Here is an 18082-nt window from a genome sequence, read left to right as displayed (position 1 = left end):
CCTCCCTCTCCCTCTCCCTCTCTCCCTCCCTCCTCTCTCTCCCTCCCTCCCTCTCTCCCTCGCTCCCTCCCTCTCTCTCTCCATCTCTCTCTCTCTCTCTCTCTCTCTCCATCTCTCTCCATTTCTCTCCCTCTCTCTCTCCCTCCCTCCCTCTCTCCCTCTCTCTCTCTCCATCTCTCTCTCTCTCTCTATCCTCTCTATCTCTCCCTCTCTCTCTCTCTCCCTCTCTCTCTCTCTCTCTCCCTCTCTCCCTTCTCTCTCCTCTCCCCCTCCCTCTCTCCCTCCCTCTCTCCCTCCCTCCCCCTCCCTCCCTCCCTCCCTCCCCTCTCCTCCCCTCCCCCTCCCCCTTTCCCTCTCCCCCTCTCCCCTTTCTCTCCCTCCCTCTCCCCCTCTCTCTCCCTCTCCCCCTCTCCCCTCTCTCCCTCTCTCTCCCTCCCTCCCTCCCTCCCACCCCCCCTCCTTCCCTCCTCCCTCCCTCCCTCCCTCCCTCTATCCCCTTCCTCTCTCCCTCTCTCCCTCCCTCCGCAACACCCCGGAGCAGAGAGTTGTGCAGCACAGAAACAGGCCCTTCAGCCCACCTTGTCCATGTTGACCAAGTTGGCATATTGGACTCGTCCCATTTGCCTGCATGTGGCTCATATATCCCTCCAAACCCTTCCTAACCATGTATCTGTCCAAATGTCTTTTAAACATTACAACTGTACCCAGCTTGTTCCAGATACAGACTAACCCTCTGAGTGAAAGAGTTGTGCCTGAGGTTCCTCTTAAATCTCCCCTCTCACCTTAGGCCTGTGCCCTCTAGTTTTACACTCCTCTACCCGGGGGAAAAGACTGAGTGCACTTTATCCGTGCCCCTCGTGATCTTGTACATCTTGAGGGTCACCCCTCGGCCTCCTCTGCTCCAAACATGGGTACATTGCAGGTACATGTACACTGTGCGCGTGCACATGTTACACGGTGTGGACACGTGTTTAGGTTACAGTACATGCGTGTTGTGCGTGGGCACACGTGACATTGTGGGCATGTGTTTACTGTGTGGAACAGCGGGTCAGGCAGCATCTGTGGAGAAAAGGAACAGGTGACGTTTCGGGTCGAGACTCTTTTTCAGTATATTGTCCAGTTGTGTCAACTGCCGGATAAAATCACCAGCTCAGCCCAGTGGACAGTTCCCATCCTTTAACCAGAACAGCCTTTGACACCAGGCTCCCAGTAGCTGCTGTGAGCCGCAGGGATTAACGTGCATTTCTGTAGCACCCTCTGTCACTGGCTGTCCCGGTGAAAGTGCCCCGTGTGGTTCCGTGAGAATGGCGGTGGTTTCCACACAAGCTGACACAGTAATCAGTGAGTGAATTGTTAACTGAAGGGGCTGCTCCTCAAGTTCTGGTTGCATTTTAGTTCCACGATCCTGGTGTCGGGGAGTGGGGAGGTTCGATCGGGAAGGTTGTGTAGTAAATCTTGTCCAGGATTCAGGACGTTCCCAAACTCTGCCGACAGGGCCGAGGGGAACGTTACCACAAAGAGGTGGCGTGAGATGTACAGTTCCTCTGTGTTACAGTGGGGGGGGGGGGCTACAGTCTATGTGTCTGTGTGGTGATGATCCATAACCCGTGTCGTGTGTACATTGGGCAAGAAATCTCAGTTCAAAACAATCTTTGTCTGCCTTTATGTACTTATTTTCACACAAATACCGTGAGAGAGGATTTTAACCCAGACCTCCATTTCTGGGCAGTGAGTTGTGAGTTTCTGTCGGGGTGAATTTTGCCAGATGGTGTAACGGGATTGTGTGTGTTGTGTAATGGGACTGTGTGTGGACGTGTAATGGGACTGTGTGTGTTGTGTAACGGGACTGTGTGTTGTGTAATGGGACTGTGTGTGTTGTGTAATGGGACTGTGTGTGTTGTGTAATGGGACTGTGTGTGTTGTGTAACGGGACTGTGTGTATTGTGTAATGGGACTGTGTGTATTGTGTAATGGGACTGTGTGTGTTGTGTAACGGGACTGTGTGTATTGTGTAATGGGACTGTGTGTATTGTGTAACGGGACTGTGTGTATTGTGTAATGGGACTGTGTGTTGTGTAACAGGACTGTGTGTATTGTGTAATGGGACTGTGTGTGTTGTGTAACGGGACTGTGTGTATTGTGTAATGGGACTGTGTGTGTTGTGTAACGGGACTGTGTGTTGTGTAACGGGACTGTGTGTTGTGTAATGGGACTGTGTGTGTTGTGTAATGGGACTGTGTGTGTTGTGTAATGGGACTGTGTGTGTTGTGTAACGGGACTGTGTGTATTGTGTAATGGGACTGTGTGTATTGTGTAACAGGACTGTGTGTATTGTGTAATGGGACTGTGTGTATTGTGTAACGGGACTGTGTGTATTGTGTAATGGGACTGTGTGTGGACGTGTAATGGGACTGTGTGTATTGTGTAATGGGACTGTGTGTATTGTGTAACGGGACTGTGTGTATTGTGTAATGGGACTGTGTATTGTGCAACGGGACTGTGTGTATTGTGTAATGGGACTGTGTGTATTGTGTAATGGGACTGTGTGTATTGTGTAATGGGACTGTGTATTGTGTAACGGGACTGTGTGTCGACTGCCAGATGTGGGGCTAGCTACACAGTCTCTTTGTGGTGGGCTTGGAAGAGAAGCCCTTGTGGACTCTGGTACAAGCTGGTGTTGCGTTTTTCAGTGGGTCACCATGTGAATGAACCAACTGGAGGAGAAATCAGCTTCCTGCGTGAAGTGTGGATGGAGCCCGTGGTGGGGAGTGTGTGTGTGATGGACCGGGCTACATCTACAATGGGTGGGGAGTGTGGTCTGTGTGATGGACTGGTGGTGCTGTGGTACTTGTTAGTTAGTGAGTCTCCAGTTCTTTCGCTGGCTGTGATCTGGTCCCACCATCACTCCTGATTCTGATCTCACCTGGAATGAAAATAGACACAAAATGCTGGAGTAACTCAGCGGGTCAGGCAGCATCTCTGGAGAGAAGGGTCTCGACCCGAAATGTCCCCCATTCCTTCTCTCCAGCGATGCTGCCTGTCCCGCTGAGTTACTCCAGCGTTTTGTGTCTGTCTTTGGAGTAAACCAGCATCTGCAGTTCCTTCCCACACTGCCTGTAACTATGCTGTGCTGTTTTATGCTATAGTATGTCTGTGGAATTCTCTGCCTCAGAGGGCGGTGGAGGCCGGTTCTCTGGATACTTTCATGAGAGAGTTAGATAGGGCTCTTAAAGATAGCGGAGTCAGGGGATATGGGGAGAAGGCTGGAACGGGGTACTGATTGAGGATGATCAACCATGATCATATTGAATGGCGGTGCAGGCTCGAAGGGCCGAATGGCCTACTCCTGCACCTATTGTCTGTTGTCTATAGTATGTGAACTGGGAGGTGCATGAAGAGGCAGACGTGGGCTTGCTGAGTTCACGTTGACCCCGTGGACTGGTCAGTGGCGGGAGAGAGGGGCGCTAGTGAACCGACCCTGGGTTTTGCCAGCGATGAGTCCATGCACCCTTGTCCCGCTGGGTCTAACACGGAGCCTCATTTCACGGAGACACGGGTTCTGTCGCTGCCTGGTGAGGGGGCCGCGGGGAGGTGTTAGACGCTGGAGATGTTGGCGTGATGACTTGCTGCTTTGTGCCAACCGGTTCAACTCCTCATGGGGGGGGCAGGCGGAGGCAGCTGCGACACCAGCTTTTTTATTTTCACAAAAAATAGATTTAATTAAGCATTTACAAGACTAATTACAGTACCAAATAATTCAAAAGAAAACGCCCCCACCACACCAAGTAAAACAAATTTACCTTCAACAACTACAGTGTATCACCATCTTATTTTTTTTAATTTATTTTTATTAGAAAGAAAGAGGAATAAGAAAAGAAAAGATGGACATATACCTTGCCCCACCCCCCCTCCCCCTCACCATTCGTTGTCTAAATGCATTTCGTTGTCTCTGTACTGTACACTGACAATGACAATTAAAATTGAATCTGAATCTGAATCTGAATCTGATTCATGGCATCTCAATTTAAATTTAAATTTGTATACAGGGTACATACAGCATACAGGGTACTATTGTTGTAAAAATTCAGTAAAGGGTATCCATGTCTTAAGAAATCGATCTGTTTTTTCCGCCAAGACAAGCCTAATGTAGTGTCTCAGACATATCTGTAATCCACATCTTCACTGTAGGGACTGTTGTCTGTTTTCAAAATTTGAATATTCATTTTTTTCGCCGTTATTAGGCCGTAATCGAGGAAACTTCTTTGAAATATCGTTAGCTTAGAACAGGCCTCTGACATACCTAATATGATCAGTTTTATATCTGGGTCCAGTTTAGTTTTAAGTATTTTGGAAAAGGTATCAAATATTCCCCTCCATAAGTTTTGTAACTTAGTGCTGGAAGCAAAAGAATGGGTTGTAGTCGCTTCTTGGAGGAGATATGTATCACAAATAGGAGAGACATTTGGGAAGATCTTGTTCAATTTGGAGTTTGAATAATAAAGTCTGTGCAGCATTTTAAATTGTATCAGGGAGTGCCTAACGTTAAGAGAGCAATAATGTATGTATAAAAGGCTTTCCTCCCAACTAGCCTTTGAGATTAATAGACCCAATTTATCTTCCCATGCTTGCCTAATCATTTCAGAAGGTGGGATATGTGCAGTTAATAGGGTATTGTAAATATAGGATATTAACTGGAGGTTACACAGAAAAGCTGGAGAAACTCAGCGGGTGCAGCAGCATCTATGGAGCGAAGGAAATAGGCAACGTTTCGGGCCGAAACCCTATTAACTTACTTGTATCCGCCTTTCTATTCATGCATTTGTATAATATATCTGGGCCCATAGAATGACAGTCTTGTGTGTGTGTTTTCACATAGTCTCGGATTTGAAGATATCTAAAAAAATTACTAGCTTTCAAATGATATTTCTCCTGTAATTCACCATCACCCATCTTTATTAACGATACATTCCACCCACCCCCCCCCGCGGTCCCGGAAATCCCCCAGGGTTCCCGTGGACAGCGTGTAGTACTTTTCTAGCACCACCCGGGCGCAGACGTGACCCCGGAAAAGGGGCAGGTGGGCAGCCGGCTCGGGCTTCCACCTCGCGGATGGCTGGTTTGGCCAGTCCCGGGAGCAACCCAACCAGGACATCTTCAGCCCTACCCTCTCCCCTACGCACAGGGTGTCCAAAGATGAGGGTGGTGGGAGTGAAGTGCAGACAGAAAGCAAGGAGCAGCCCCTTTAGATAACGGAACAGGGGCTGCAACCTTACGCACTCCATATACACGTGGTACACAGACTCTTGCAGCCCGCAAAAGTGGCAGGTGGCTGGCGAGTTTGTGAACCGCGAGAGAAACAGGTTGCACGCGACTCCTCCGTCTACATCATGAAGGGAGCGTTTGTCTGTGTTCTGCTCGTCCCTGTCCCTGGGGACATGACACCGTTTTATTCGAGGTTCGGAGAGCACGGCGAAAGTCCCAGTGTGGAGAGGGGCTGCTCACGGACTGTGCTCTGGTCACAGAGAGACCTATCATCCCAAACTGATTCCTGGGATGTCAGGACTGTCTTATGAAGAAAGACTGGATAGACTTGGTTTATACTCTCTAGAATTTAGGAGATTGAGAGGGGATCTTATAGAAACTTACAAAATTCTTAAGGGGTTGGACAGGCTAGATGCAGGAAGATTGTTCCCGATGTTGGGGAAGTCCAGGATAAGGGGTCACAGCTTAAGGATAAGGGGGAAATCCTTTAAAACCGAGATGAGAACTTTTTTCACACAGAGAGTGGTGAATCTCTGGAACTCTCTGCCACAGAGGGTAGTTGAGGCCAGTTCGTTGGCTATATTTAAGAGGGAGTTAGATGTGGCCCTTGTGGCCAAGGGGATCAGGGGGTATGGAGAGAAGGCAGGTACGGGATACTGAGTTGGATGATCAGCCATGATCATATTGAATGACGGTGCAGGCTCGAAGGGCCGAATGGCCTACTCCTGCACCTAATTTCTATGTTTCTATGTTTCTAAACTGAGCATCACCATGCACCTGGTCCCCCCTGACCTCTCCCCGTGACCCCCACCCACACAACTCTCACCCAAGAGATATGGAAGGGTAAGGTGTGAAAATGACAGATCAAAGGGGATGATGATCAAGGAAATGTATTTATTATGTATGAGGGGAAGGTTGCAAAAAGGCATACACTCGGTATTCTTGGAATGTATTTTTACCCAGTGGATGGAAGTGTGGAATAACCATGTATCCTTATGCTGTAAGTGTTTGCTGAATATCAAAGGCTGGAATTCCTGAGGTTGTCCCTGTAAACATGAGCTAAAAATCTTCCTTGTCTGTTCCCCCTCCTTCCCTATTGTAGTCAAGGAGTGGTCCAGCAGGGACACTGGTCCGTGGCCTCACCGAACCTGTGCCGACCAACGCCATCTACACCAACCGAAATATCCTCACACCATCCCCCACTCCCCACACACTGGGGGCTATGCTATGTACAGCAGCCCATTCACCCACCAACCCACCTATCTTTGGTGTGTGGGGGGAAACCCAGGCAATCACAGGGAGAACATGCAAACTCCACACAGAGAGCGCCCGTGGTCACGATCGAACCCAGGTCTCTGGTGCTGTGAGGCAGCGACCAGCTGCACCACTGTCAGGATATCCACGTTCACAGGTTATAGGAGTAGAATTAGGCCATTCGGCCCATCCAGTCTACTCCGCCATTCAATAATGGCTAATCTCTGCCTCTTCATCCCATTTTCCTGCCTTCTCCCCATAACCCTGACACCCGTTCTAATCAAGAATGTGTCTATCTCTGCCTTAATAATATCCACTGACTTGGCCTCCACAGCCCTGTGTGGCAATGAGTTCCACAGGTTAACTACCCTCTGACTAAAGAAGTTCCTCCTCATGGTCACCTCCTTTCTAAATGAGTGCCCTTTAATTTTGAGGCTGTGATCTCTGGTCCGAGTCTCTCCCACCAGTGGAGATGTTATTTTCCACTATCAGATTATCCGTGCACGAAGGCATTCCCGCTCTTCCTGTAATCAGGCTAGATGGTTTCATTCCCATCCTAGTTCACCGAGTTGATCTTGTTGTCTGTCAGCAAGTTCTCTCAACCTTCTCTCCGCTCCCGTCCAGCAGAACATACAGAAGCTGGAAATCACGCACCACCAGACTCCGGAACATAGAAACATAGAAAATATGGGCAGGAGGAGGAGGCCATTCGGCCCTTCGAGCCAGCACCACCATTCATTGTGATCATGGCTGATCATCCCCAATCAATAACCCGTGCCTGCCTTCTCCCCATATCCCTTGATTCCACCAGCCCCAAGAGCTCTATCTAACTCTCTCTTAAATCCATCCAGTGACTTGGCCTCCACTGCCCTCTGTGGCAGGGAATTCCACAAATTCACAACTCTCTGGGTGAAAAGGTTTTTTCTCATCTCAGTTTTAAATGGCTTCCCCTTTATTCTAAGACTGTGGCCCCTGGTTCTGGACTCCCCCCATCATTAGGAACGTTTTTCCTGCATCTAGCTTGTCCAGTCCTTTTATAATTGTATATGTTTCTATAAGATTCCCCCCCATCCTTCTAAACTCCAATGTATATAAACCCTGACTTTCTAATCTTTCCTCATATGACAGTCCCGCCATCCCAGGGATCAATCTCGTGAACCTACGCTGCACTGCCTCATTCACAAGGATGTCCTTCCTCAAATTAGGAGGCCAAAACTGCACACAATACTCCAGGTGTGGTCTCACCAGGGCCCCACCTCAAGCAGTCAGGTTGAGCCTAGTGCTCTGGAGCTGTGAGGAATGGTGTACTGGTCTTTCCTCTTCCTGCTGAAGCCCCCTTGACTCCAGTATTACCCAAAACACATTGCCCTCTGCCCCTTGAAGATGTTGAGTCCAAAGAGGCTGTGCATTTATCACTGCTCATATCCTCATTCTGTCTCCCAATAACAAGATCCCACTTTGCATTCTAGAACATTCCCAATCCATCACCAGGGCTTGTTTCATTTCAATGAATTCACTTTCCAATCAGAAAAGACAGCGAAAGACTTTCTTATTGAAAGTTATAGACAATAGACAATAGGTGCAGGAGGAGGCCATTCGGCCCTTCGAGCCAGCACCGCCATTCAATGTGATCATGGCTGATCATCCCCAATCAGTACCCCGTTCCTGCCTTCTCCCCATATCCCCTGACTCTGCTTTTTTTAATAACCCTATCTAGCTCTCTATTGAAAGCATCCAGAGAACCGGCCTCCACTGCCCTCTGAGGCAGAGAATTCCACAGACTGTGTAGGGAGGAACAGCAGATGCTGGTTTACACCGAGGATAGACACAAAAAATGTATATTGTGTATTCATATTGTGTTTTTGATTTTTGTCTTCAGATTGAATTCTGTCTTTACTTTGTGTACTGGTCATGTCTCTACTATTTATTTCATTCCACTTACATGTTTTTCCTCTACCTGCTAAATTTTGTAAGGTGTCCTTGAGACTCTTGAAAGGCGCCCATAAATAAAATATTATTATTATTATTATTATTATTATTATTAAAAAGCTGGAGTAACTCAGCGGGACGGGCAGCATCTCTGGAGAGAAGGAATGGGTGAGGTTTCGGCTCGAGACCCTTCTTCAGACTGAGAGTCAGGGGAGAAAGAGATTGGAGATTTGGAAGGGCAAGGTGTGAAAAGGACAAATCAAAGGGGATGAAGTTGAAGGAAAGTGTAGAATGGATCATTGATAGATGAGGGGAAGGTGACAATGAGTCATACAATGATGCATAAAGTTCTACTGTACAATCCACGCATCTTGTAAATGTCTTCCAATAACAACATCCCACTTGTCACAGTGGGATACAGTGTGATTTAGTTTGGAGATACAGCACGGAAACATGCCCTTTGGCCCACTGAGTCCTCGCCGACCAGCGGTCCCCGCTAACGCTAACCGACACGCACTTATATTTACACCAAGCCAATTAACCTACAAACCTGTACGTCTTTGGAGTGTGGGAGCAAACTGAAGATCTCGGGGGAAACCCACGCAGGTCACGGGGAGAACGTGCAAACTCCGTACAGACAGCACCCGTAGTCGGGATCGGACCAGGGGTCTCCGGCGCTGTAAAGCAGCAACTCTACACCGTGCCGAAGTGTCTGATTATTGTGCAAGTGGTAAAGTTGGAGCCAGCTTCCTAATGTGTCGTACAGTTGATGTCAGGTGTGTAGTTATTTGTCCAAGGGCCTGTCCCTCATTCACGACCTTTTTTACTCGTGGACATTTTTCATCAGGCTAGATAAACGCCCCGACCTACTTGATGCCACGAGTACCTACGGCCAGCATCGCGGCCCGCCTACGACCTTGTGGCAACCCAACCATGCTGCGAGTACGAGTCACGGGCAAACTCGGCATTAATTAGGTCGTGAATTAGGCCGTGAAACATGTGAAGGACAGGCCCTTTACTTTCTTTACTCGGGCGAGGTTGTGGTGAAGATAAACATTTGCACAAGAGTGGGTTTTGTCAGGAAGTGGCTGTATTTCGAATACTGACCCTGTTAGCCGGGAGTTGGCCTGGAGTTGGCAGTTGGCAGCAGCCTTTTCTCTGCCACAGCGGCATCCATCTTTGTTGCAGCTTGTTTGTGTTGCACTGTTTATTTGTGTCCTTGACTCCCTTTGTATCTCCCAATCTTTGCCTGCTGTCCCTGCACTGATTGGGACGTGATTTATATTTTCTGCCGTTGGGTGCATGTGTTATTGTGTGCGGGCGTGCCTGATCTAATCAGCTGTGAGTCCTGCCCTCTGCGGAAAGCAACAGGCCCTCTGTAGAAGGCGTTGTGGCTCTTAACAATAGCGGAGTCAGGGGATATGGGGAGAAGGCAGGAACGGGGTACTGATTGGGGATGATCAGCCATGATCACATTGAATGGCGGTGCTGGCTCGAAGGGCCGAATGGCCTACTCCTGCACCCATTGTGTGTTGTCTATAAACCCTCAACATCAGCCCTCTAGAACAACTATCTTCAGTGGCAAAAGGACACTCCTTAAAAAACATTTATTAACAAACTACTGACATTCACAAAGTAGAAGGCGTTGTGTTTGAGCAGGAACAGAACCAGGGACATCGGCACGAGGGAACTCACTAAACTTGCGGGACACTTTCCATCGAGCCTGAAGAAGGGTCCCGACCCGAAACGTCACCTATCCATGTCCTCCACAGATGCTGCCTGTCCCGCTGAGTTACTCCAGCACTTTGTGTCCATCTTTGAGACACTTTGCATGAGGTCTCTTCCTTGCCACTGACAGCAACATCCAACCCCAACATAGACACAAAACGCTGGAGTCACTCAGCGGGACAGGCTGCATCCGTGGAGAGAAGGAAAGGGTGACGTTTTGGGACGTTTCCGCCCTTCTTCAGACTGAGAGTCAGGGGAGAGGGAGACACAGAGATGTGGAAGGGTGAGGTGTGAAAACAACAGATCAAAGCAGACGATGATCAAGGAAATGTAGATGGTTCATTGTTGGCTGTGGGGAAGGTGACAACGAGGCACACAAACAGTAAAATTAATCAGGAGGACAGTAGAACTAGTCGGAGAACCAGGATGGGGTAGTGACGGAGAGAGGGTAAGCAAGGGTTACTTGAAGTTGAGAAAACATACAAGACTAAAAACATACTTCAGAACCTTTGGATGTGATTTTCTTAATTTACAGTGAATTGAGTTAGAAACATAGAAACATAGACAATAGGTGCAGGAGGAGGCCATTCGGCCCTTCGAACCAGCATCACCATTCATTGTGATCATGGCTGATCATCCCCTATCAATAACCCGTGCCTGCCTTCTCCCCATATCCCTTGACTCCACTAGTCCCTAGAGCTCTGTCTAACTCTCTCTTAAATCCATCCAGTGACTTGGCCTCCACTGCCCTCTGTGGCAGGGAATTCCACAAATTCACAACTCTCTGGGTGAAAAAGTTTTTTCTCACCTCAGTCTTAAATGGCCTCCCCTTTATTCCAAGACTGTGGCCCCTGGTTCTGGACTTGCCCAACATTGGGAACATTTTTCCTGCATCGAGCTTGTCCCGTCATTTTATAATTTTATTTGTTTCTATAAGATACCCCCTCATCCTTCAGAGTTGTCAAAAGTTCATCCTGTGGATTCCATTAATTGTCATATTATTTGGAACATATGTTTTGCCCAGTGGACGTCAATGTTCAATAACCATGTATCCTTATGCTGCAATTATTTGCTGAATACCACAGGCAGGAATTCCTGCGGTTTTCCCAATAAACATGAACTAAAACAATTTTCCTTGACTGTTCCCTCCTTCCCTATTGTAGTCAAGGAGTGGTCCAGCACTGGTCCGTGGCCTGTGCCCAAATATCCTCACACCATCTCCCACTCCCCACACACTGGGGGCTATGTACAGCAGCCAATTCACCCACCAACCCACCTATCTTTGGTGTGTGGGAGGAAACCCACTGTTGCCTCTGCCAACGTGTTATATCATGTCAGGCTTATGAAACCAGACCACTAAATTATGGATGCACTGGCACTGTCTAAGTGAACCTGCAGCCTAGCCATCGTGACCATTTACATGGGAATAGAGTCATAGAGTGATACACAGTGTGGAAATAGGGCCAACTTGCCCACATGTCCCAGCTGCACCAGTCCCAACATGCCTGCGTTTGGCCCATATCCCTCCAAACCCGTCCTATCCATGTACCTGTCTTAATTGTTTCACAAATGTTGCAATAGTCCCTGCCTCAACCACCTCCTCTGGCAGCTCGTTCCGTACATCCACCACCCTCTGTGGGGGTGGGAGATTGCAACCTTCACGTGGCCCGCCCTGTTTTGACGAATGCAATCAACCCGGCGTGCAAAATCAAATAAGATCAAACGGAACAAGTTGTCCCGCAAATGTAGGCTGTGCATGCCATACACAAGAAGAAGACCACCCTTTGTGTGAATACATTCAACTTATTTCCTCTTTTCATGACATCAGCCAACTTGTTTTGATCAGTTTGCTGAGTGCAGTATATTTTGAACGTTTTTCCCACAGTCGGGAACGTCCATTTTCGCACCATTTTCTCGGTGGGAAAGAATACGATTGATAAACCTACTGTAATCCCCGTTAAGGATCAGATTAAAACAGGGAGAGAATCCCTGCTTGAAGAAAGGGAGAGGAAGCCTCGTGCAAAGTGTCCCAAAGGCAGACACATACTGCTTTCAGGAGGAGCGGACAAAACGTGTGGGGAAGGGTCTCGACCCAAACCCAAACTGTTCCCCGAAACGTCGCCTATTTCCTTCAGCACTTTGTCTATCTCCACTGAGTTACTCAATACAATACAATAGACAACAGACAATAGGTGCAGGAGTAGGCCATTCGGCCCTTCGAGCCAGCACCGCCATTCAATGTGATCATGGCTGATCATCCCCAATCAGTACCCCGTTCCTGCCTTCTCCCCATATCCCCTGACTCCACTATTTTTAAGGGCCCTATCTAGCTCTCCCTTGAAAGCATCCAGAGATCCTGCCTCCACCGCCCTCTGAGGCAGAGAATTCCACAGACTCACCAACTCTCTGTGAGAAAAAGTGTTTCCTCGTCTCCGTTCTAAATGGCTCACCCCTTATTCTTAAACTGTGGCCCCTGGTTCTGGACTCCCCCAACATCGGGAACATGTTTCCTGCCTCTAGCGTGTTCAAACCCTTAACAATCTTATATGTTTCAATGAGATCACCTCTCATCCTTCTAAACTCCAGAGTGTACAAGCCCAGCTGCTCCATTCTCTCAGCATATGACAGTCCCGCCATCCCGGGAATTAACCTTGTAAACCTACGCTGCACTCCCTCAATAGCAAGACTCTAGCTTTTTGTGTCTATCTTGGTGCTTTGCAGAGGACATTGTGCAGTGTGATGCAGTGCCGCTCTGCACAGTCTTTATCAGCCCCCATTTCCCTGACGTTACTTCTGTGTTGTACCAGGAGGTGATGTTGACAACAACATCACAACAGATCTGGTTTCCAAGTAGCGCAATCAGGGAGAGTGCTCGCTGCATCAAATATTGCATTGTGAATGTGAGTACGATTAATTCTGTTGGACAGGAGATAAATCTGTGCTTTTATTAATGTTCTGGCATGAATTATTTCTCGGTTTGGCAATCCAAGGTAAACACACATGCAGGACGACTAACTAATGACTACATTGAAACCAAGCATTGAGTTATTTGCTTATGTTGTCGAGAGTGGATAAGGCACATACAGTAAAGGCACCCGCGCTGAATGAAAGGGTTTCTGTTCATTTGCTTTGACCTGGTTTGGGTAGCGTATGGATGTGCCAAACTAACCCAGCCAAACTGGTGGATGTTTGAGACAAACTGTGTTTGTTTTCTAATGCAATTTTGCACGGCATTCTGAACCATTATCCTTCTTGCTTTGAGAGTTCTGAGATAGTGTGTGTGAGTCTGGACTGCGAACGGCTGTTATTTAATGGGCCTGTCCTTGGCACGCAAATTACGCAACCTCATGGTTGCGTTGAGGCGCACGGGCATCGTGTGGCAGCGCGGGGCCGGTCTCACTGCGAAGCGCGGAGGGGTATGTAGTTGTGCGCGACATCGCGCGGCGCTCCGAAATTTTGTAACGAAGGAAATCTTCGCGCGCCAACGGAACTGACGGCCAAAGTGGGACAGGTCCAAGACCCTGGCGCGACGCCACGTCTCACCTCCAACAGCAGCAGAAGCAGGCAAACGATCGCCGAGCTCGGCCTGGGGCTCACGGCCGTTGCGGTCCGGAGCCGCCCCCACTTCTACTCCCAGAGCGGGACAGAGAAAATTGAAGATGGACACAAAATGCCGGAGTAACTCAGCTGGACCGGCAGCATCTCTGGAGAGAAGCAATGGGTGACGTCTTGGGTCAAGACCATTCTTTCAGACCGAAGATGAGTCTCGACACGAAACATCACCCATTGCTTCGCTCCAGAGATGCTGCCAGTCCCGCTGAGTTACTCCAGCACTGTGTCCATCTTAGAATCACTCCAGACGGTTGTGCGTACGCATGTAATCGCACCCGACATTCGCGGGACCATCGTGAGGTCGCGTAAATTGCGTGCCAAGATCACGTAAGTGAGACGGGCCCTTGAAAGTTTAAAGTGGATTTACATGTAAATGAAGTAAAACCATACTACGGAAGAAGGGTCCCGACCCAAAACGTTGTCTGTCCTCAGATACGTGAAACCTGAGCTGCCAGACTCACTCACGCACACACGCACGCACACACGCACGCACACACACACACTCACATGCGCGCACGCACACACACACACGCACGCACACACACGCACGCACACGCGCGCACACACGCACACGCACACACACGCACACATCAAACTAGAGTTTGGGGAAAGGGTATTGTGAAGCACATCAGTGACTGCTCCTTGGAGCATTTGTAGGAATCTATTGGGAAATGGGCTATTTTACAGTTTAGTTTAGAGATACAGCGCGGAAACAGGCCCTTCGGCCCACCAGGTCCGCGCCGACCAGCGATCCCCGCACATTAACATTAGCCTACACACGCTAGGGACAATTTACATTTATACCAAGCCAATTAACCTACAAACCTGTACGTCTTTGGAGTGTGGGAGGAAACCGAAGATCTCGGGGAAAACCCACGCAGGTCACGGGGACAACGTACAAACTCCGTACAGACAGCACCCGTAGTCGGGATCGAACCCGGGTCTCTGGCGCTGTGAGGCAGCAACTCTACCGCTGCTCCACCGTGCCGCCATTAAATACAATTGTGACTTTTATAAAAGATCTGTACGGTTTATTGAAGGCCTTAACGGTGCGCATCGTAGAAACACTTTGGGTTTCCTCAGAGTGTTTCCCAGTGCACACTGTTATAGGCCTTCAGTAAACGGACTTGTTCGATAGATTCACCACTGATCCATGAGCTGTTTTATTTTGTGTCAGTGCCTCTCTGAATAAAGCCAGAGTCAGCAGGGTACAGGTAGAGCTCAAATTAGCACAAAGTTCCCTCCTGCAGGCGTAATTATTAGTGTTGGTTTAATATTGTCACAAGCACCAAGATCCAGTGAAAGACATTGTTCTAAGTGCGATCCAATGACCTGAGTTCAACACAGAGCGAACGATATGTAACATGAACAAAATGCAGAATACAGTGTCACAGCCGGTCTGTAAACGTAACTCAACTTATTGATGGGCCTTCATTGTTGAACACTGCAGTTGTGCCACTGATCGCCTCTCAGCGGCCTGAAACACTGGCCTGAGGAAAGGTGCCATCCCAAAACGCCCTCTGTCCATTCCCTCCTCAGATGCTGCCTGACCTGCTGAGTTCCTCCCGCACTAAATGTTTTGCTGAGGATAGTGTGTGTGTGTGTGTGTGTGTGACTCTGTAGCAGACAGCTGCTGAGCCTGGTGTTTAGTTTAGTTTAGTTTAGAGATACAGCGCGGAAACAGGCCCTTCGGCCCATCGAGTCCGCGCCGACCAGCGATCCCTGCACACTGACCCTATCCTACACACGCTAGGGACAATTTACATTTATACCAAGCCAGGGAACCTACAAAACCTGGGGGATGTGGGAGGAAACCGGAACATCCCGGAGGAAACCCACGCAGTCACAGGGAGAACGTGCAAACTCCACACAGACAGCGCCCGAGGTCAGGATCGAACCTGGGTCTCTGTCGCAATGGGGCAGCAGCTCTACCCGCTGCACCAACGTCAGGATGTTATTTTCCAGTTTATCCGTGCAAGAAGGCATTCCCGCTCTTCCTGTTATCAGGCGAGATGGTTTCATTCCCATCCCAGTTCACGGAGTCAGCAAGTACTTTCATCTTTCTCCCCGCTCCCATCCAGCAGACAGTACAGAAGCTGGAAACCGCACACCACCACACACATGAACAGCTTCTTCCCCTCCGTTATCAGGCTTCTGAACGGCCCTTCTATAAGCTAGGGCACTGTCCAATTCACCTCTACCCCATTGCGGACATTGGACTTTGTGTGTGGAACTGATGCGCCACAATGCTGAGAACTATATCCTGCACTCTGTATCCTCCCCTTTGCTCTAACTATTGTACTTGAGTTTGGCTTGGTTGTATTTATGTGTAGTATTATCTGATCTGACAGAGGTTAAGGGGAGAAGGCAGGAGAATGGGGTTAGGAGGGAGAGATAGATCAGCCCTGATTGGATGGCAGAGTAGACCTGATGGGCCGAATGGCCTAATTCTGCTCCTATCACTTATGATCTTCTGAAACTCAGCTCCTGGGCCAGAGGTGAGGATAGGCTGGAGCTCAGGCTTCCAAGGATGTGCGGCTTTGTAGGTTAACTGACTTGTGTAAATTGTTCCCCTGTGTGTCGGATGGAACTAGTGTAATGTGTGGGGGTCGCTGGTCGGTGCGGACTCAGTGGGCTGAAGGGCCTGTTTCCACACTGTATCTCTGAACTGAACTCTGAATTCAGCCGGTAGACAAAATTACTGGAGGAACTCAGCGGGTGAGGCAGCATCTATGGAGCAAAGGAAATAGGCAACATTTCGGGTCGAGACCCTTCTTCAGACCTGAATTCAGCCATGCTGATTTAAACAGCACCATACATCATAGCAAAAGGATTTGAGTATAGGAGCAGGGAGGTTCTACTGCAGTTGTACAGGGTCTTGGTGAGACCACACCTGGAGTATTGCGTACAGTTTTGGTCTCCAAATCTGAGGAAGGACATTATTGCCATAGAGGGAGTGCAGAGAAGGTTCACCAGACTGATTCCTGGGATGTCAGGACTGTCTTATGAAGAAAGGCTGAATAGACTTGGTTTATACTCTCTAGAATTTAGAGATTGAGAGGGGATCTTATAGAAACTTACAAAATTTTTAAGGGGTTGGACAGGCTAGATGCAGGAAGATTGCTCCCGATGTTGGGGAAGTCCAGGACAAGGGGTCACAGCTTAAGGATAAGGGGGAAATCCTTTAAAACCGAGATGAGAAGAACTTTTTTCACACAGAGAGTGGTGAATCTCTGGAACTCTCTGCCGCAGAGGGTAGTCGAGGCCAGTTCATTGGCTATATTTAAGAGGGAGTTAGATGTGGCCCTTGTGGCTAAAGGGATCAGAGGGTATGGAGAGAAGGCAGGTATGGGATACTGAGTTGGATGATCAGCCATGATCATATTGAATGGCGGTGCAGGCTCGATGGGCCGAATGGCCTACTCCTGCACCTAATTTCTATGTTTCTATACGTCTAAACTGATGCACATGAAGAAATGTTCCCTGAAACCCAGTGGAATAGAGGCTTTCTAACGGTAATATGCAGTGCTTCTATTGTGCCATTTCTCCCTCATCCCCTCATGTCTTCATATAGAATGATACAGCGTGGAAACAGGCCCTTCGGCCCAACTTGGCCTCGTCAACCAACAATGTCCCAGCTACACTAGTCCCACCTGCCTGCGTTTGGTCCATATCCCTCCAAACCTGTTCTATCCATGTACCTGTCTAAATGTTTCTTAAACGTTGGGGTAGTCCCAGCCTAAACTACCTCCTCCAGCAGCACGTTCCATGCACCCACCACCCTTTGTGTGGAAAAGTCTCGACTCCACACACAGAGGCTCCAAGGTGCGCACACACATCTCGGCAATGCAATGCATCATTGATAGACCTGGTCAACCCCAACTTACAATTAAACCGCCTCATAAAACCAATTTTAACATTGTTGAAGCAAAGATCCACCTGAGAAATGAGTCACGTTGCAGGCAAAGTTCTCTGGCACCCAAAGTTGTGTTTTATTTTTCAGCAACTGAAACACAACAACCTGGTCAACTTGATCGAAGTGTTCAGGAGGAAACGAAGACTTCATTTAGTATTTGAATATTGTGACCACACTGTGCTCGACGAGCTCAACCGGTACCCTAAAGGGTGAGTAATATTAATACTTCTTCTGTCACCCTAAAGGGTGAGTAATATTAATACTTCTGTCACTCTAAAGGGGGAGTAATATTAATACTTCTGTTACCCTACCCTAAAGGATGAGTAATATTAATACTTCTGTCACCCTAAAGGGTGAGTAATATTAATACTTTTGCCACCC

The 18082-nt window shown here is 48.5% G+C and overlaps 1 protein-coding gene across 1 annotated transcript in view; it reads left to right on the top strand.

Moving 5' to 3' along the window:
- Nucleotides 1-18082, top strand: part of cdkl1 (cyclin-dependent kinase-like 1 (CDC2-related kinase)) — a 40924-nt gene that overhangs the window by 1028 nt on the left and 21814 nt on the right. The window contains exon 2 of the mRNA XM_055641100.1: nucleotides 17789-17910. Coding sequence (XP_055497075.1) covers nucleotides 17789-17910 — 122 coding nt within the window. The remainder of the gene's footprint in view (nucleotides 1-17788; nucleotides 17911-18082) is intronic.

This window comes from Leucoraja erinacea, chromosome 9 (genome assembly GCF_028641065.1).
Source record: "Leucoraja erinacea ecotype New England chromosome 9, Leri_hhj_1, whole genome shotgun sequence".
In the NCBI taxonomy this organism is placed as follows: domain Eukaryota; kingdom Metazoa; phylum Chordata; class Chondrichthyes; order Rajiformes; family Rajidae; genus Leucoraja; species Leucoraja erinaceus.
The sequence above is the reverse complement of the archived record's forward strand: the minus strand, read 5'-3'. Positions and strand labels throughout refer to the sequence as shown.